At 42.3% G+C, this 20,869-nt stretch overlaps 2 protein-coding genes across 3 annotated transcripts; one reads left to right on the plus strand and one right to left on the minus strand.

The window, feature by feature from the left end:
• Positions 1–1,000: 1,000 nt before the first annotated feature.
• Positions 1,001–12,445, minus strand: LOC136438535 (paramyosin-like). Of its 2 annotated transcripts, none has more exons than XM_066433355.1 (9): positions 12,087–12,445; positions 11,039–11,209; positions 7,186–7,320; positions 6,572–6,634; positions 5,989–6,078; positions 5,224–5,346; positions 4,670–4,818; positions 3,948–4,128; positions 1,001–3,433 (listed from the first exon to the last, which is right to left on the minus strand). In XM_066433355.1, the coding sequence occupies exons 2-9, from the start codon at positions 11,195–11,197 to the stop codon at positions 3,140–3,142; spliced, it is 1,194 nt and encodes a 397-aa protein (XP_066289452.1). In that variant the 5' UTR covers positions 11,198–11,209; positions 12,087–12,445; the 3' UTR covers positions 1,001–3,139. The 2 variants fall into 2 exon arrangements, with proteins under 2 accessions (XP_066289452.1, XP_066289451.1); XM_066433354.1 differs by lacking the exon at positions 12,087–12,445 and adding an exon at positions 11,835–11,984.
• A 43-nt stretch (positions 12,446–12,488) lies between these two features.
• LOC136438536 (26S proteasome non-ATPase regulatory subunit 7-like) lies at positions 12,489–18,751 on the plus strand. The gene is made up of 8 exons (XM_066433356.1): positions 12,489–12,768; positions 13,230–13,322; positions 13,622–13,719; positions 14,162–14,242; positions 14,577–14,668; positions 15,417–15,538; positions 16,225–16,313; positions 18,036–18,751. Exons 1-8 carry the CDS (start codon positions 12,594–12,596, stop codon positions 18,297–18,299), a joined length of 1,014 nt encoding a protein of 337 aa, XP_066289453.1. The 5' UTR covers positions 12,489–12,593; the 3' UTR covers positions 18,300–18,751.
• Positions 18,752–20,869: the final 2,118 nt, after the last annotated feature.

The following is a 20,869-nucleotide window of genomic DNA, read 5'->3' on the forward strand; positions in this document are numbered from 1 at the left end:
GAGGGCCCAGTCAGCCTTGATGAAAGACGGGCCACTGGGATTTAAGCGTCTACGTGTAAACGTTTGTGGCAAAAGCCTGTCAGAAACTCTTAGCCAACCCCGGCTGCTTCCCCCGTCCCCACTCCCTTGTCTGATCGAGTCTACGCCGTGATCAAACACGACTTGGGTTCGGAAACATGGCTGCGGACAGTAACAGCACAGGGTGCCGAGCAAACGCAGCCGTCCAGGCTTCCTCAACAAAAACTCGGGGTGATCTAAGAAGCCACTTAGACCCTAATCCCGGGAGATTGTCGACGTCTTACGCGGAGTAGATCTTCAGCGGTGCGCAGTCCCCGAAGACGGAGTGTGATATGTTTGCGCCTGGAGGAAGGGAGTGCGTTGGGAGATGGAATCAAGGCCGGTGCTGGGGAGCTATCTGCGGCGTCCATCGCGGCCGGCTGATTGATAGGGTACTTAGGACATCTTCTGCAAATAGCATCTGGTGAGATGGGAGTTCCACCGGTGTCGTCCTGCGGATTTACCGGCTAATGTCGTTACACATGCACGCCGCATTCTCGCGCCGGGGCAGCGGCGCGGGGGCTTTGGGGGGAAGCAGTGATAAAGTGGTAATAATGGGACGATGATGACCACATTATGCGCAGTTGGGCTGCCGGGTTGGGACATTTGTGTCACGGCGAGCGCTCACACCCCGGTAAACAGGACGGTGTAAACATGGGGGCACAACATATCTGGTGCAGCGACTCGGCGGCAAGGGCGGGCACGGAATAATCAATAAATATGCGGCTAAGACGGAGGTTATTAAAAAATATTGGAAAACTAGGAGACCTCTCAGGAGTCCATCACCTTCAGGGGCTCGACAGTGTAGCAGGAGAGCGCCCTGGCAACTTATGTGCAAACTGCAGCCTGTTTTGGCCAATGCTGTCTGTCGGTCGGAAATGGGCTGATTTGAATAGAATGCTCTCTAAAGTAGAAACGAATTTCATCTTTAACAAAAGCACATCAATATTTTATCACTCATGCACATCCCTTTCTAAAGATGGCAATAATACACTGCCCAAAACGATTTGCAAATGGTGGAACAAGGCATACCACACAGAGTTTCAAACAATACAGACGTTTCACATTTATTTTGACTCTTAGTCTTAGTCTTACTCATAAGAAACATTTGTACCAAGTAGCCCTTATAACCAATATACATGGACACTGTACAGACAAAATTTGGTTCCATCATAGATATGTTCGATTGATTTCACTACAAAACTATATAGTACAAATGCAATTCTATTTCAAAGGTTTGACATTAACATCTCATCAATCCAAAGTCATTTAATATACAGGCATACAATCATGTATCTTGCAATGCAACGTAACTTCACATAGAATTTCTTAGGCAAGACATATAAAAATCACAAATATGTACAGACTTCAAAATTCAAATTGGAAAAGCAATACAAGTTTGTCATGGAAAATAATCTCTTTTCTTCCTTCTATCATTTAGAGGAGACATGTTATACATATATAATACTACGAGTTGGTTTGCAGTGGTTAGTACTTACTGCTGCACTTTCTTCAACAGCTGCCAGGTGGCACTGCTTGGCAGTCTGCAGATTCTGCAGGGTTACGTCAGTCTCATCTTTCTTCAATGAAGCTCAACAGATGAACTCTTAGCCTTGTGCTTTGTAACTTTTCTTCCCTATTGCTGAGTTTATGACACTGCTGCAATAATCTCAACTTCTGCTAGGTGTCACTGCTTAACAGTCAGCAGTCATTGCATAGTTTACTTTAGCCCACTTTCTGTGATGCTCTTAAGATGTGTCAAAGGCAGGTTCTTCTTGAATTCCCTTTCGAGTCAAATTTGATGACACGCTCCTGCAATTTTCTCAGCTAGCCCTAGGTGGCACTGCATGGCAGTCGACATAGTTTGCATAATTTGTAAAGCAGATTGTGAAGCTTTGAAGATGTGTGCAAGGCTAGCTCCTCTTGAATTTTCTACCTCAAGTCTAACTTAATGACACTCCTGCAATTTGTTCAAGTGCTGCTAGGTGTCACTGCTAGATAGTCAACAGGCATTGCATAGTTTACTTTAGCAGCCCACTTTCTGTGATGCACTTAAGATGTGTCAAAGGCAGGTTCCTCTTGAATTCCCTTTCAAGTCAAATTTGATGACACGCTCCTGCAATTTTCTCAGCCTGCCCTAGGTGGCACTGCTTGACAGTCGATATACTTTGCATAGTTTACTTTAGCAGCCCGCTTTCTGTGAAGCTCTGAAGATGTGTCCTTGACTGCCTCTTAAATTCTCTACTCCAAGTCACGATACTCCTGCAATTTGTTCAGGTACTGCTAGGTGTCACTGCTTGACAGTCGATATACTTTGCATAGTTTACTTTAGCAGCCCCCTTTCTGTGAAGCTCTGAAGATGTGTCCTTGACTGCCTCTTAAATTCTCTACTCCAAGTCTCACTTCACGATACTCCTGCAATATGTTCAGGTACTGCTAGGTGTCACTGCTTGACAGTAGATATACTTTGCATAGTTTACTTTAGCAGCCCCCTTTCTGTGAAGCTCTGAAGATGTGTCCTTGACTGCCTCTTAAATTCTCTACTCCAAGTCTTACTTCATGACACTCCTGCAATTTGTTCAGGTACTGCTAGGTGTCACTGCTAGCTAGCCAACAGGCATTGCATAGTTTACTTTAGCAGCCCACTTTCTGTGAAGTTCTGAAGATGCGTCCTTGACTGCCTCTTAAATTCTCTACTCCAAGTCACGATACTCCTGCAATTTGTTCAGGTACTGCTAGGTGTCACTGCTGGACAGTCGGCATAGTTTGCATAGTTTGTATAGCACATTGAAGCTCTGATGATGTGTTGAAGGCTAGCTCCTCTTGAATTGTTTAACTTTATCACACTCCTGCAATTTGTTCAAGAACTGCCAGGTGGCACTGCTAGATAGTCAACAGGCATTGCAAAGTTTACTTTGGCAGCCAACTTTCTGGGAAGTTCTGAGGACTACTGAATCAAGAAGGGTATCCTCCTTGGCTGCCTCTTAGAGTTTCTACCCTAAGTTTAACTTCATGACTCTACTGCAATTTGTTCCGGTACTGCTAGGTGTCACTGCTTGCGAGTCGGCAGGCTTTGCACGTCTTACCTTTGTCCTCCTTCGGTGAAACTTGAAAGATGCGTCAAAGCCTTGTGCTTCTTATGTCTCTTCCCCGTGTCTATTTTAACAAGGGCCGGTTCGGACTGTGCAGACTTTGCGGTCAGCGCCCGCAGCTTTGGCGACGGCTCCTTCAGACTGGGCAGGGACACTTGCCTCATCTTCTCTCTCATCGCGAGCACCTCGTACTCCTGTTTCAGGGTGTTGAACTCTCGCTTCAGGGCGACGAACTCCTTGAACCCAGCCTGCTGCGCGCTGGACTGCTGTTCCGCCTTCCGTAGCTGGTGGAAAAAAAGTGATATAAAACCAGTTTGGCTCACCGAAGAGCTACTCTTCCTCTGGTCGTGACAGAGAAGACAGACACTATGTACAGCATTTTTTATTGGTCGTGACAGAGAAGACAAACGCTATGTACAGTATTTTACAGGTTTGTTGTGCCAGGGAAATTATCCTAGCTCTTTTTGACAAGCAAGAAAGAACAGCTTAACGTCCTGTTCTAAGGACTGCAAACCTTATCTGTAGCATGCATGTCTGGTGAGTCATAGGCGGGATTTGAACTCAGGACTTTTCGGTTCAGAGGCAAGGTCACGAACCACAGGACTACACACACTACCATTTGTTTATCATTACCTTCGTCAGGTTGAGGAAGTTGCTAGCAGCCCCTCCCTTTAAAAACATACCCTGCTACTAAAACAGCAAGGAAACTTGTCTCCCGAGGCACTACAAAGTACAAGGGTCTGAAGGTACTGCAGCAGAATGTCTGCTTTTGATATCTCGTGTTCTGGACATGCCTACCTGGTCCCTCAGCTGCGCTATCAAGTTTGCCATCTCCTCCTTCTCCTGTGCGAGCGTGTCGAAGAGGGCTTTGTTCTTGTCGTACTGTTCGCTGAGGTCGGAGATGGTTCTCTCCTGCTCGTCCTGGTGCGCTTTTCTTAGTATCACTTCTTCCTCCAGGGACTGGACTCTTTTCTGTAACCTGTCAATCAATCAATCAATAGATAAATAAAACAATCAACTAATCAACTAATCAATCAATCAATTAATCAACCAACTAAAATAACCATTTATCAATGAACAACATTTGCCACACAAGGTTGAATTGTGCCTTTTGATGCAAAGCACCACTGGATGAATCCAGATTTAAGCTTCCATAAATTTACACAGTAAAATTTGTTGTGAAAAGACTTTGATTGCCTACTTTCAGACCAAATGTTCTATTTTGTTTCTTTTGTTGATTGACTTTCTTTAGAATAAACTTCGGAATCCATACTTGTAGAAATAAACACTTTGAATGTAACAAAGCACATCATACAAAAGTAACTCAAGCAACTGGATAGATTGTGTAAAAATTCAGATGTTTCTGGTAGCATCCACAGTTTTTCATCGGTGACTGAACAGTGAGCAACATTTGTACTGTGTATCTTATTACTTGAATGTCTAACCTTCATTAACAAAGTAATTAAAAAAGACGGCAAAACTTCAACAACATATAAACACTATAAAACAGCTTGCCCCACCTGGCGTTGGACATGTGCGCCGTCTCCGCCTCCTCCAGGTCCTGCTCCGAGGTCACGACCTCCTTCTCAAGCTTGGCGATGCGGAACTTCAGCTCCCGGTTCTTCTGGTTCACCTCCCGGAGCTCCTCAGACAGGATCTCGTTCTTGCCCTGGAACAAAAAAAGGTAAAGGTGTTCCATACCCTTTTTAAGGCAGTTGGGCAGTGGGTTGTTTGTTATCTACTGTGTCTAGGACATCGTATTGGAAGACGGGGCCCATCCCTCCCCTTCCACCGCCTTTTACCTCCCCAACCAAAGTAAAGTCATGTCATCGATGACACAGGATTTGAACCCATGACCTCTGGGTCCTGCCCCAAAGACACTAACCGTTACACCAACATGACGCCTGGAACAAAGCAGTTAGCTAGTAGGGCGTCTTGGCGTCTTCAGGATGCCCAACATTAAAAAACAAAGAAATTTGACGTCCTATTTTTATGCCTTGAGGACACACTGTTTCACACATACACATGTACATTTTTTTTGATGCCCTGTCTATAAATCGTAGCTAAAGCGCACCTGGAACTCCCGGTAGGCCTGCAGCTCCAGCAGCAGGTTGTTGTTCTCCTCCCGCAGACGAGAGTTGTCCAGTCGGAGCTCGTCCACGCGGCCTAACGTCTCGTTCAGCTGCTGGTGGATGGTCTACACGGAAATACGAGGAACAGGAGGCATTAACCTTTTCTTCCTTCAGACACTTGTAGTGCCTAGTGGCACATAGGGCAGCAAGCTTCCTTGCTTTTCCAGTAGCGGGGTATATTTGTACAGGGAAAGGAGGGAAAATATAGGTTTAAGTCAACATTTCTATTGAGCAGGAAAGTTAATCAGATTCTGAGTTGATAAAAGACATAGACAGAAGTATATTATGAAGAATTAAACTTTTCCCCAACTAAAAACAATGTTATTGGGTTAGAAAGCTGGGGAAGACTAGGAGAACCAGTCAAAAATTTTGATGAGTACATTTTTTGAGTTTGAGAACAGTTTAAGTCTTCATAATATTTCTACTTATCAAAGACTAGATTTCTTGAACACCAACATCTCAGCTCACTGTCATCAGAAGTTTCACAACATTGAATTACCACTGGCCATACTGTTTCACCGGACAAACAAAAAATAGACAAATTACATACAACTAAACATACAGATTGTACAACCATCAACACGAATTGAGGATAACTCTCAAATTGGTGTTTCAGCTTTACTTCATGGACTTTGTTTTATTTGAGAAACAGGACTGGTGATTTTGTTGGAGTGGCTCAAGTGATAACTGTGGACTGTCTGACTTACAGCCTTGCTGCTGTCCTCCTGTTGATATGTGCTGAGCTGGGACTGAAGCTGGGCGTTCTCTCTCTGCAGCTGTTCTACCTGCTGCTGCAACTAAACAGCAAACAAACAAACATCCTTCTCAATAAAACTCAGTATTCTGTGTCAACTAGATAACCACACCAAAAATATCATTTTTTAATAAAACTCAGCATTCTAAGGAAGTTAGAATACTTAGATAAGTATGAAAAAATATCATTTTCAACAAAAGTTAACATCCTGAAGTAGATAGACAACCACGCAAACAAATATCCTTTTAACAAAACTTAACATTCTGAGACAGATCATTGCACTTGTGAAAACAGCTAGGGAAGCTACCTTTGTGTTTTGAACCTGTTGAGCCTTGTCCTGACCAGTGAAAGAACCAGTCTGGGCACCATCCTCTGTAGTAGCTGCCAGCTCAATCTTTTCGCTTGCTATAAACCACCGTGTTTAGCAAGCGAAAAGATTGAGCCAGTGATTACTATGGAGGATGGTGCCCAGGCTATGAAAGAACAGCTTATCAGTAGGCTAAACGTGGAGGAAGGTACACCTCCACCTTCCTTACCAGTTTGACCTTGTCCTGGTACTCCTGCTCCACAGTCAGCTTCTCCTCTATCAGGTGCATCACCTGCAGCAGAACATCAAACAGCAGTCATTTTACTATGTGAATTCTAACAACATTTTTGAGAGATGATATTGTTTATCATTTGTATATGTATCAGTTTTTAGATACGTATTAGATTATTTGTATGCTGACTGGATTGAAAGGCTCACACTTGTTTGTACATTGGTTTTCAATTCAGTTTTTTATCAACTGCGACAAACCAATAAAAGACATCTTGTATCTTGTATCTTTTTTTACAGAGAACGGTAACTGGGAAAATCTTCTGTTTTCTGATAGACTAAATATCAAATACTTGACACAAAATGTTAGTACATGCACTTACCTGTATGTGTACTAGGAAAATCCTTCAAACATTGTTTATACATAGATACATCAAAATGGGAAGACAATGTGTGGTGCAGGTAATAGCTGTGTGGTACAATTAATTTCAACTGTTACCCCAAAAAGGTATTTTGAGCCCTGACCCTAGCTGCCCGAGCACCCCCTTTCTGCCAGCAACCCCCTCCCTCTCCACCCCCTTCCCCTCAGGCCCAGTACCCCCCTCTCCAGCTCACCTCCTTTTTCTGCCTCTCCACCATCTCCCCCTGTGCCTTGTCTGCCCGTTCCAGACACTCCTGTTGTACTCGCTTCACGCGCTCCTGACTCTCCCGCGCCTGCTGGTGAAGACTGGCGCACTTAGCCAGCTCCGCCTGCAATGGAGGGAATGAATGAGAGACACATTAGGGGAAGGATGGCATGCTTGGCAAGTTCTGCCTGAGATAGACAGATAATTTATCTAGATATGACCAGGAAACATAGAACAAGGGAACACTGAGCAACACTGGGCTGGACAGAAGAACAAAAGAACATGGATACTGAATCAGATGCAATTTGCAAGAGCTGATTGGGATAGACAGAATGATAGAGTGGTTGGGTGGAGGCTGACACTTAGCATTCAGCTCTGCGAGGATAGAACCGCACAAGATCACCTACTAGGATAGAGAGAACAAGAGATTACTAAAAAGAGGCTCACATACTTTGCAAGGACTCAGCAAGGTCACCATACCTGGTGAAGTTCTTTGTGAGTAGACGTATCTCACCTTTCATGTGTACATCTGCTTATCCTACAAGTTTGTAGAACTAATGGAACTTTGTTGATTTACTTGGAAGCTTAAAGCCCCTTAGTACACTTCAACATTACATTTGCACTTAAGGGACCACATTGGATTGAGATGTCCTTTTGCAATTGTTAGAAAACAAATCTGTCATTTCCTTCAAAACTTGGCAAATGGAACTGAGCTCTGTGAATGCTAATCAGTTTAGAAATACTAATACAACAGTTTACAGTACTACTGGTACAGGCCCTATCAATTTTCTACCTCAAAAACAAACATTGTGCAAAACGTTTGTTGAGGATGTTAGTTTCAGGTTGCTAGCTTTGACATATATGGAGTGCAAATGTAAGGAAATCATAAACATTACTTCTTGTAAAAATGGAAATTTGTTTCAATGGATAAAACAAGCTTAAATTACAATGGATTTATAAAAGTTTACATGGTCCTCAGAGACACACTCAAACATTTTCACAACTTAAGAAAATACTGCACAAACAAACAAAAGCACTGGAAAACTACTGATTTTTCCATTTAAAAAATGGTGGTCATTTTGTTACAATAACCACACCAACGACCACACCAACATACAAATGTAAGGAAATCATAAACATTACTTCTTGTAAAAATGGAAATTTGTTTCAATGGATAAAACAAGCTTAAATTACAATGGATTTATAAAAGTTTACATGGTCCTCAGAGACACACTCAAACATTTTCACAACTTAAGAAAATACTGCACAAACAAACAAAAGCACTGGAAAACTACTGATTTTTCCATTTAAAAAATGGTGGTCATTTTGTTACAATAACCACACCAACGACCACACCAACATACATGTACATGTATCAGCCACTAAAAGCAAGAAACGTAGGATAAAATCACTTCTGCTTTCTGGAAGCCACACTGAACTTCCAGATAATTCTACCAACCAAAACGTAAATTTAACAACAGTACAAAACTGTAGAAACCTGCAACAACGCCTTTCCCTGTCACCAGTCTCTACAACGCCAAGTTTTAGACGCCAACTAAATACGCTGAACCGAGCACTACACAAATACTGGTGTATATATACGCAGAGCTGTTTATTTAAACCTCTGCTGAATGAAGTAGTGAGGGGTGACTTTGAACTCGGACTGATAAGTCAACAACGGCCTTCGAACCGGTGAAAGAGGCAGCTGAAAAGCCTATTGTGAGCCTCCTTACGGTGAAGTATGCTTCACCTGACTACGGGTGAAACAGAGACGCCTACTTGTTCTAGCTGAGTGGCAGCAACAGTGTAAGGGGTAAAAGGAACAAGACTAGGAGATCATTGTAGTTTACTTACAGGGGTGAAAGTACCCGTACATGTAATCTCCAAGCAGAGGTGGTGTGTTGACTAGTTTTTCTTCTTCATATGTGTTTTTTTCCTTATTTTGTACATCTTTTAAACTGTGTTTTCTCACTGCATGACTTACTATAGCATAGGTCTGATGACAAAGGAACAACCCCTTTCAAAAAAGGCTGTTATTTGAGATATTGAAAGGCCAAAACCAAACATCTGCTTGGAGATTGAGACACTTGTAAGCACCAGTTAAGATGTATAATGAGTTACCCCCAGACAGTCCTGCACCTGTATCCAGGTGTGTGTGGCCAGCTGACAGGTCAGACAAGACAAATGGTTAGTCCCCAAACAACACCAGACACCCTCCAAGCAGAGGAGTGGGTCCGACAGGTTTTTGACGTGTTTTTAGGCCCTTTTTGTTGGGCTTTCTACTTTGTCATATTTTTTTGTCTAGAGGTGTGGGTTGGCTAGACAAAGTAACCATGACAAAGTAGAAAGCCCGACAAAAACGCCTAAAAACATGTCAAAAACCTGCCGGACCCACTCCTCTGCTTGGAGAGTAACACCAGACACACATGGCAAAGAATGAATCACTGCAGGTAGACATAATAAAGCTGTCTGTGACTCCAAGAAAGGTTTCAGGTTGGTAAATCAATCGGAGTCCTTTTTTTACACAAACAAAAGTAAAAATAGCTGAAAACACTTTGATGATTCTTCTTGCCCCGAGGAAGGTATGAGAAGGACTACAGAAACGTTGGCAGATTTTTTTTTATACTTTTGATTGTGTAAAATGAACTCTAATCTCCAGCCACATTCCAAACATGCCGTATCATCTACCCTTTGTCCACTTTTCTCAACCCATTCTGTAACAAATATCATTCACCTAATAAACGTCTAGTTTTTATCGGAAAACCAAACACAGCCCGGGGCTTACAGAAGTGATTTATCTACAATCTCTCTTTGGGTGAGAGATACTCAACAGAGACCAGCAAAAGGAGGATTAGGGTTGCCACGGTGATGAGTGATAAATCGTCCTCACACATTATGGTGCTGTCACTTCATGTTGTTTGTCTTGGGTAGAGATAGGAGGGCGGTTCGACATCTAATAAAACTAATAGTACTGGTGTGATCAAGGAGGTTTAACATACATGTAAATACTATGTACTTAAGACCAACATGGTTGATATGTGGAAAACATAATTGTGTTATTTGATAAAAAAGACTGACTGAGTCACATATTCCAACTCTCAACAATGGTGTTTTTGAGCTCTGCAGCCAAAGAAGTATCTCTACTTCTTCCAAGATGGTTATCCTTTCACCAGAATTGATTGAGTAATTGATTGATCCCCTGATTGGTTGGTTTGTTGATTGGCTAGTTGGAAAAGATGGATTTCGACATTGTTTTGAACATCAAGATGAAATATGAGCTTTTTTGCCACACAAAATTATGGTTCCAAGCTTAGAGATTTGTTCAAAGTTTTTCAGCTCCTGGAGACAGCCTTGGTTTGAACCTAGCATATTTCTGAGGGAAGGAACATTAGGCTACACCAAGTAATTATTATGGATGACGTCCTTTGGAGACCCTAAATCTAATGCGAGAGCGCGAAAAAAACACAAGAAGGGCCGAAAAAAACAAGATGCCTAGATTTGAAATATAATAGTCGACGACACATGTTAGGACACAAATTGAATGAGAGAACACAGTGTAACAACTAACAATTCTTTTATTCATCATGAAAAAGCAATAATTTGAATAAATCAGTTGAAGTTGAACAGCAGTTGTTGTCCCATCCTGTTTCTTTCGATTTGCAGCACTGTCGTAACTCTTTGATCATAGTTACAGGAAGCGGAATTTCTTGTTTTTTTTTCTGGGAACAGACCAAAATCAATGCGCGCGCGGACGTCATCCATAAAAATTACTTGGTGTAGCCTTAAGGGTAAATAAGAAGTCACTGCAGTCTTGAGTTTTTAAGTTCCAGGCCCCTCCTTACCTCCAGTGTCTCGACCTTGGCCTTGAGCTCCTTGTTCTCCTTGGCGATCTCCTGCAGAAAGGCGAGCGTCTCGATGTGCCGTCCCGTCAATCTCTCGTTCTGTTCATCCTGATCGCCCTGCGACGGGCGCCCCGCCTTGTTGCCGTAGCAATTCTGCATCTTCTCCAGTCGCTGGTGGGTAGAGACGTTCATGTAACGTTATCTCTTATAACATACCTGGGCCGCAATAACCTTCGATACGTGTGTTTGGACCGGTCCATACTTTACGGTACAGCCCGTTCTTTCCTAGTTTGATTCGAACTAGATTCAAGATAACTGGGGTAGGGAATTTCCCGAGCAGCCTTTGTAACCCCTGCTTCTCCTAATGGGTCAGTGAAGTCATGCTTGTCTTGAGCATTGATGTTTCTGGCCTAGGGTGAAGAGATGCTGCTACAGTAACAATTGAGCCGCCTTTCTTCGTAAGTCGATGGCAACATCAGGCTCAGATGAATCCATTAAAAAAAAAAGAAAAAAAAGAAGTGGCTACTGTGCTCTTAAAGTCTAATAATGTTATAGGTTGGAAAAGAACAGCCAACTCAACAGCCAGCAGTTTCAAAAGCAAGATCTATCCTCTAAGGTAGCCATTGGGAAGGTGGAGAACCTCGAAATAAGCAAAACTTCTAGACGTCTGACAACAATTGATCAGAAACGAGAGAAGACATCAGGGAAGAAGCTTGAAACAAAGTAGTAGTAGTAGTACTAGTAGTAGTTCGTAGTCAGTACTACTACTAGTGTCAGTAGTGCTGCACCTGTTCACCTTTTTGAGCATGTTGAATCGGGACATTTCGACTTGAGACAAACCAGACGAGGAAAACTCAGATCTACTACAGAGACTTGTTGTGCGTCTGGTAGAAAGAAATAGAACGGCACCTGAGGTTTTATTCAGACTCAGGTGTGGCATGTTGACTGTCAACAACTTTATTTCACGATTTGAATCACTTCCATTTTGTAAACATGGCGTGATTCAAACTTGAAACCTGAGCAACAAGAAAAAAGACGATAAACTCACCCTTCTCAGCTCACAGCCTTAAGACGAAGATAAATTTTAAGACGTACACATCAGTCAGTAAGACGGGATATCTATATAAACTGAGGAAATATGAGAAAACCCTGAGAAAAGTCTTATTTTTCCCTCCATGGTTCGAAACGTTGTTATGTTTGCAGCACGTAGTGTTGACCTTTCGTTTCCCTCCACGTTACGCAATATAGTACACCATAAATCACACTAATGTACAACAATACAGCTATTATAGCGATAACAAATACATTATTATACTGCCTCATACGATCTTATACAAGATAAGTTCGGTTTATTAAATATTAATGATATTTCCGTGGAGATTTCAGTTTGACCTTTTGTGTTCTCTCGCGCGTGAAGATGTGAACCGGCGCCGTATTGCGCATGTGCAGTGCCGCCATCTTGGAAAGTTCAATTTTCTGCCCGTCACGGAGGGAAAACCGTCTGAAACTCCGCGTTTTTCTCGGTTTGTTCCCGACTGCTTTTACTAGAGGCAAGATGCCGATCATCGCGCCGAACATAGACAAGGTGGTGGTGCACCCGCTGGTGCTGCTGAGCGTGGTGGACCACTTCAACAGGATGAGTAAGATCGGGAACTACCGGCGCGTGGTCGGAGTGCTGCTAGGATCATGGAAAGGCAAAACCACGTTAGACATCTCAAACAGTTTCGCAGGTAAGCACTTTTAGAAGTAAGTAATTTTAAGGCAGCTTTCTGAAATATATTCTACTGCCAGAGACCTACTGCATGTAGAAGATATGCTCAGAATTGATATTGTTATCAGTTATAGCGGTTTGTTAGGAACAAAAATATACCTGTGTCATGATAGAGGGTGGGAGGGGGGCATAACGCTTTGGGGTTTTGTTTTGTCATTTGGCAAATTATGATACACATAGACATGTACTAAAACACGCTTCCAACATAAAGAATAGTGTGAGAAACCTATTCCATGTTTAAAACGTTACATAAAACTCATGGTTATTGTATCGATTTCTAAGTAACAAAAATACCCTGTTTCTGACTTCAGTATAAAATTGGTTTGTATTATGTTATCAGTTATGAATACACTGTATTGTACGAAGAGTAAGAAAGAGGTATTCACTCCCAACTCCCGTTGTCCTGTCATTTTTCCCCAGTCCCTTTTGATGAGGATGAGAAGGAGCAGAGTGTCTGGTTCCTGGACCACGACTTCCTGGAGAACATGTATGCCATGTTTAAGAAGGTTAATGGTGAGTACCTCCGCCTTAAAAAGAAGACTCTACTCTAAAATGCCTTTCCCTTACTCTATCATACATTGACGTGCACCACCCAGATTGAATACTACTGTTGTTGGAACTTTCCTTGCTCATTTTTTTAGGTCTTGAAACACTAAAATCTAGTTTTAATCTAGAATCATTGTGATCTAAGACTTAGAGGATAGGTACACCCTAGACAGGTACATTACTGGATGGAATATACAGGTCTGCCTCATAAGTTTTAAACCATAATATCGGACGGTAAATGATGATTTATATTGTGCTTTTTTCAGCTCGAGAGAGAATAGTTGGTTGGTACCACACAGGACCCAAACTCCATGTTAACGACATCGCAATCAACGACCTGATGAGAAGATACTGCTCTGCCTCGGTGAGTCATCATCAGTTCCTTTACATCCTGCCGGACGATCAGTGAATAGTAACGTAACAGAAAACTACAAAGTTAGCACTGGAAGAACTCTTCCCATCTACCAACCCTAGCATGGACTGACACCAATATGCAGGCATGCCTTCAAGAGAAAAGATTTTCCCTTTATGAACACATGTACATGTAGTGAGCTATTTTCAACTTTAGTCTGCACCATTTTGAAGGTATGAAGTAGCCTGTAGCAGACAAGAGGCTGAACAAAGATGTACAGGAAATAAATCAAGTCAAGATGAAAGTTAAACAAAATTAAAGCTAGAATGAGTTCAGACACACACTACACATAATGTAATGTTGCTAGTATTTTGGAATCGTTTTTTGATGATTTGTTGAGTGCTGTAGTATAGATGAATTGCACGTAATTAACATTTGATTATCTGTGCTTCAGGTTCTGGTTATAATTGACGCTAAGCCGAAGGACCTGGGTCTACCCACAGAAGCGTACATCGAAGTAGAGGAAGTTCATGATGTAAGTTTGTGTAGCAACACATGTAAAGACAACACCTACCCTGGGAGTCTCCCAAAATATGTTCAAGCTAGTTATAAAAGTGTTCATGTTTTATCTCGCTGGTTCTTCACATTACATATATATGTGTCAAAGGCTTGTGTTCAAATGCATTTGGAACAGGAATGGCAGTGTGCATTGGTCTGTTAGTTCTTATGGATGACATATGGATGAATTTTCAACCAGTTTTATCCCTGAAGTGCATTCTACTTTGGATCGCAAATTAACTGTGATGCAAGTGTTTGTTGTGATTTTCTGTTTAGCTGGAAGCTTTTTCTTCTTCTTTTTTCTGCTGTAGGATGGCACACCAACATCGAAGACATTTGAGCATGTGCCCAGTGAGATTGGAGCAGAAGAAGCAGAGGAGGTCGGAGTGGAACACTTACTTAGGTACGACTGAACCAACAGCTTTGTGCATGTATGATTGTATCAGCAACGCCACCTAGCTCAATTTCACAGAAGTGCATTTGTTTAACAACATGGTCACCGCACACTCGCTCACACTATCCAGTGTATCGTCTGCTGTTCCCCGTCACACAAGGGTTAACTTGACCAGCCAAAGTTTTCATAACATCTTGGCTCTACCCGAGTCTGCCATGATGATTTCTCAGCGTTGTTTTTATGGAATGCTGGTCGTTGATCTTCAAGTGACAGAATGCGTCAGGAAGGACATTAAGGTGTGCGGCCTCACCAGCGTGGACCCACTGGATAGAGCCGCTTGGAAGCGCAGTGTGAAGACTAGCCGACTGCTGCCAACCCCTACAGTTTGTATGTCAGGGGCCCCTGCAGCAGTGTATACTGGATACTATTAGTATTACAGGGGGTTTTTCTAGAAAAATTAAACAAGAGGGAGCACACACAGGCAAGGGAGCGAATTCTGTGTTTATGGAAGAATCGATTGCTGAGGGAAGTCTGTATGCTGGGGATTATGCTAAAATCTGAATTCGACAAGGGGGCGCTGGGCTGAAGCAAGAGGGCGCTGCACCCCTCTTTCCCAATTTAGATGTACCCCTGGTATTACTATGACAGGAGAGACAAGCCTGTAAGCACAGTGTAATGTCTCTGGAGAATTTGGCACTCTCATCAGTGAGTGTGTTGGGTTCTTTTACATGAATGTTGCATGTTTTTCTCTCCCCAGAGATATCAAGGATACGACAGTCGGCACCCTGTCCCAGAGGATCACCAACCAGCTGATGGGACTGAAGGGGCTGCACTCCAGAATACAGGACATCCGCACCTACCTGGACGATGTGGCAGAGGGTGAATACACAGCGCAGCAGCGCCTCCTGGCAACTTTGCAACAAAGTGCAGCCAGACTGGCTATTGTAAAGTTGGAACTAGGTTTTGTTGCCCGAGACAGTTCATTGCACAGCCATCAACTGTTTTGCAGATTTTTTAGCTTCCTATTATGTCTTGTATTGTATTTTAGTTTATAAGGTGCCTTTAGTAGCTGACACGATTCAATGAAATAAGGCAGTGTTTGACTGTCTTATAATGCTACAAAAAATCAGTTCTTCCTCAGAAAAATTTACGACCCTTGAACATTTAAGTCACTTCTATCAAAAATTCATCAACGGAGTTTCTCTTTGAAAACAGACTCTGCCATAATTTTGCTGTAATTCATATCTTCACAGTAGCAAAATTTCATGGTGTAAGGAATATGGGCATTTTCACTGAACTTCACGGTGGCGGCAAGTGATTTACAGACTGAACAGATGTGTGTAGGAATTATAGATAATTACAACAGGTTTTTCACTGTGATGATAAGTTCACAGTACAGAGGTGAACACAAAGCTACAGTGAAAGAAACAGACCCCGAGCTGACCCGGGGAAATTCAAAATGGCCACCTTAGTAATTGGCAAGAGGTCTATTACAGTATTCACAATACAGCTGAATCTGCATGCTAATGTTTCAATGTTTCGCCCCCCCCCCTCCCCACGTGTAGGTAAGCTCCCTGTGAACCACCAGATCGTGTACCAGCTGCAAGACATCTTCAACCTCCTGCCCGACGTCAACCTGCAGGACTTTGTCAAGGTCAGTCGCTTCTCAAGGTCAACAAAATGTTCGCGGTGGTTTTAAGTCCATGGTGAAGAAGTCATCGTGAAAAACACGAACATGAAACCACTGCAAACATTTTCCCTTTTTACAGTATACTGTACATTTGAGGTGAGATACATTTTAACACTAATAAAGGCTTGGCCCCTGTATCTAGCATGAGGAGAATATGTAGTAAGCCAAAGTTAATCAAGAAACAAAACTCATGATCTGAAAAAGAAAATGTGCTCCCACTCACCACAATCTTACCTTGTTTATCCTTTTTCGGTTCCCTGCTTTATGTACATGCAATACTTTAATGTATATGTAACGTAACATGACCAATTCACGTCCGATTTATTCAAAACGTATTTATCTTAAAACCGCGCGGACAGAGCCAAATTTTAAACCCATGGGCAGAAATATCAGCTCTTCTAAAAAGAAAATGAATGGTCTGTAAGTTTTTCTCCGCCTGTTTAACGCCGTGCGAGCATGTATTTATACTGAGGTATATGATGAAGAATTGTGCTAGGGTAACCCATTATCGTCCACTTCTGAATCTTTTCCCTTCTAGCGCTATGCTTGAAGAACATAGACCAGAAAAAAATGCACAGTAACTGTCCAAAGTAGTCTGCAGACAAATGGTACTAAAATCACTATGTCTGTCCGGCCACTTGCTTAACGCGATGGAAAAAAAACAATGTTTATCTGTAAATTTCCCCCACATGCGCGGCACGTGGCGTTCACGTGGTAAACGCATGGCCATTATGTTTTGCTGTGCAAATATTAAAGAGATGGCTAAGGATCATATTTATGATGTTCTTTATTGCTAATGAGAACAGGCTTTGGCATAATACACCTTGACATGTGGACATGAACCAAACCGGACGTAAATAGGTTCTGCACGTAAATAGGTCATGTTACGTTATTACTCATCATTCAGATCAGATAACATACATTTGTAACGTTACAATGTGCAGCAATTTGCATTCTCCTTTGTTCCGTGCGAAAAGACTCAACGGTGTTTCTATCGGAAAATGATTAATAAAGATTACCTGCTTGAGTAATGGCAATTGCTGTAAATTGTAATAATGACTTTCCATCTGTTATCCAATGAGATCTAGACAAAGTCCTTCTTGCAAAGGATTTCAGAGGGATTAACATTTGGGAAATCACCATAATTATTTATGATAACATAGGGAAGAAATGTTAGGAAGTATGTTCTCACACACTAATTAGGATGGGGTTAATGCAGGTTGTTTTTTGCTGTTGCTACAGAGAAAGGTCAGTTTGCTAACCCATATTTCCATCGTCAAGTAATAAAAAACTTCAGTCATTTCACGTTCTCTCCAAAATCAACTAGTGAGTGCCATTTCGAGGAGTTCAGTTGGATGATAATTCATGTACAATGGATATTTGGTAGCTAAATTTGAATAATTAGAAGCATGTGTATTTCTGACATGTGATCTTACACTACCCACCAGCAAAATATCAGGGACACAATCCTGTCGCAAACAGACATGGGGGAAAACATAACCCTCTGCCTTGGCAGACCAACAATTAAACAAATAAGTGTCTTCTTTCTTTCCCTCTTTCCTTCTACCTGACGAATGACCAGATGCTTGGGGTTATCCTGTCTTCCTTCTCACTATCCACAAAAAAACACTGCCATTTAGACTATCAAAGTAACCAAACAGATAAATTACATTTTCTTCCTCTCAGGCGTTCTACCTGAAGACGAATGACCAGATGCTGGTGGTTTACCTGGCTTCCATGATCCGGTCCATCATCGCTCTCCACAACCTTATCAACAACCAGCTCGCCAACAGAGACGCAGAGAAGGAGGGAACGAAAGAGAAGAAGGACGACAAGAAGGATGACAAGGATAAGGATAAGGACAAAGACAAGAAAGACGACAAGTCTGAGAAAGACAAGGATAAGGAAGAGAAAAGTAAAGACAAGTCGGATGCTGGGAAGAAGAAGTGATAAATATTGTGTTCTACGTTCCATAGAATTGTTCATAATGCCACTGGTAACTTTATTCAATATGGAAAGATTCCGAAATTTTGAATCTGCGCCAAATTTATCTGTGTACATTATGGTGTACACTAAAGCATATCCTTTAAAATGGCATTATGACAGTTTATTGTACACACAGTAACAAGATAAAATGCAGGGCTTTGTATAACTTTTCCAAATTCTCAAATAACCAGTGTCTACATCCTGTGAAGTTTGTGAAAATTACTTCATCCTTTTTTTATTGTTGAAGATTTCTCCTAGCCTTCCATCACAAATATTACTGTAAAATAGAGTAATTTGTATGAAAGAAGTTTGAGTTACAGTTTGGGGGTGGGGTGAGAACATTTGTTATGGACAAAGTCATCCAGTCTGTCTTCTGTAGGTACCCTTGAATAAAACAACTGATGCAAATAAAAGAATGTGTAAGTCTTGTCCTTATTTACCCCACTTATATTTGCTGTCCTTTCATTTGGACGCTTTAAGCATCTTACATACAGTGCAGTACCATGAAACCTGTATGTGTGGCAGGTAAGGCACCTCTACCCGAACAATTTCTAGTTATAATAGGACACTCCTGCCCGAACAAGGACGTTGAGTTTTTTAAATTTCACTTTGGAACAAAGTTTCGCTGATGACAATACCAACGGTGTTCACTTCCCTCTCACCTAACAATGCGTCATACCAGCCATAAGCGTTTACGATCGTGTTCGCGTGTTTAAGGTTAATATCTCGTATATAGTAGCCTCCGTTGGCAGGCCTCCCCACGGCGATTTTTCAACTTATCAGGGCCAGTTTCTTTGGCTGGGCCGCTGGGGGGACAAAGAAACTGGCCCAGATAAGTTGAAAAATCGCAGTGGGGAGGCCTGCAACGAAGGCTATATTAATCAGGGCTTATCAAACTTGGTTTTATATGCATATATCCTACTTCTAAATATTACTTTACATGCTAACAAAGCTTTGTGACTTTAATCTTAACATTCTCAACTCTGTTCGGCATTTAACACCGATAAATGCCGGGGGCGTCGGCGGGCCATGTAGCGAGCGGCCCGCCGCGCTGGGTTCACCGGGACCTGCGCCCGCTCGCTGTAATCTCAAGCTGCTGAATCAAATTATCATTCAAGTACATGCTCCAATACGCCTAGTTTCCTAGCACATAAGGTAAGCCAACAGTCTTTCGGATCGCCATGCTTGAGACTAGAGCTAGTGGCCGTACACGGTGACACGGCGGGCCGACGTGTGGAATCCCGAGTTCGTTGCTAAATACGTGCCCAGCAAAAAAAATATGTTCGATTAGAGTCACGAGGTTTGTTACATATAAAGTAACATTAAGAGGTAGAAGTCATGCATATAAAACTAGCATAAAACCAAGTTTGATAAGCGCTAATTTGGGGCGAGTTGGTAGTAAATAGTAGGGGCGAGTTGGACTTGGGGCGAGTTGACTAGGATGAAGGACGTGCGTGCCAGTCACGTGCTTGTGAGGTCACGTGACCCAAAGAATTGGTCACTGGAGAAGGTCGTTGAGTCGTTTTTTTGTTTGGTTATTTTGGAACAAAGTCTCGCTGTTGAGAACACCAGCGGGGTTCACCGACCTCCCTTTGCGTTATGCCTGTTGTGCGTGCCACTCACGTGATTGTGAGGTCACGTGACCCAAAGAATTGGTCACTGTAACCTGAAGAAGGTCGTTAAGTCGTTTTTTTTTAACCCTGGAACAAAGTTTCGCCGTTGAAAACATCGGCGGGGTTCATTGACCTCCCTCTCACGTAACTATGCGTCATACCAGCCGTGCGTGCCAGTCACGTGCACCACATAAACTTGTAAGTCGTTAAAAGGTCGGGCACAGATGGCGGCTGCGATACACCGATTACGCTTCCATCGTTTCTATCATATCAAATAATTGGCTGGTGACGCAAACTGGCGCGTTGTCTCCATATAAAGCGGATTTTCCGTGACGTCATGTACGATTTATCTCGTTAACAGAACATCTGTCTGATGCGATCGGAGGATTTGGTGAAATTTAATTAAAGTTTCCGTCTGCCGCCCTTCTCTTTGTTGCTGTCGTCAGATCGATGCGGTGGGGCTGGTAGATGTGACAGGCCGTTCGCTGTGATTTAACCAGCCGGCCGGGCAGCGGGGCTGCTGTGTGGAGTGTGATAACACTGCATGTTGTATTCGGGAATCATGACAGCATACACACGCACACATACGCACACTCACACACACACGCACACACCACACACACACACACACCACACACACACACACACACACACACACACACACACACATACATACATTTAACCCTTTTGGATGATTACGTACTGATTTCTTTTTTTTGGTTAGTTGAACGTTCCATGCCAAGATTCTTTAATCTATTGATTTTCTGTTTATTTATTTATGCATTTATTTTCCATTAACAAAAATATAAACAGACACAAAGTCTACCTTTGCAGTTCCATTGAATTAGTCACTAGAAATGGATAACTGCTAATATAATACGTAACAACGTACTGATTTTTTATTACTAGTACTACGGTGTC

The sequence above is a fragment of the Branchiostoma lanceolatum genome, chromosome 7 (genome assembly GCF_035083965.1).
Source record: "Branchiostoma lanceolatum isolate klBraLanc5 chromosome 7, klBraLanc5.hap2, whole genome shotgun sequence".
NCBI lineage: Eukaryota > Metazoa > Chordata > Leptocardii > Amphioxiformes > Branchiostomatidae > Branchiostoma > Branchiostoma lanceolatum.

Coding starts and splice junctions, on each gene's coding strand:
- LOC136438536 (XM_066433356.1), top strand. CDS start 12,594: ATGCCGATCATCGCGCCGAACATAGACAAGGTGGTGGTGCACCCGCTG. Junction 14,243..14,576: donor AAGTAGAGGAAGTTCATGAT/GTAAGTTTGTGT, acceptor TTTCTGCTGTAG/GATGGCACACCAACATCGAA. Junction 15,539..16,224: donor CCTGGACGATGTGGCAGAGG/GTGAATACACAG, acceptor CCCCACGTGTAG/GTAAGCTCCCTGTGAACCAC.
- LOC136438535 (XM_066433354.1), bottom strand. CDS start 11,978: ATGCCACACCTGAGTCTGAATAAAACCTCAGGTGCCGTTCTATTTCTT. Junction 11,210..11,834: donor GATTCAACATGCTCAAAAAG/GTGAACAGGTGC, acceptor TCTACCCACCAG/CGACTGGAGAAGATGCAGAA. Junction 3,434..3,947: donor TAGCGCAGCTGAGGGACCAG/GTAGGCATGTCC, acceptor TTTTTCCACCAG/CTACGGAAGGCGGAACAGCA.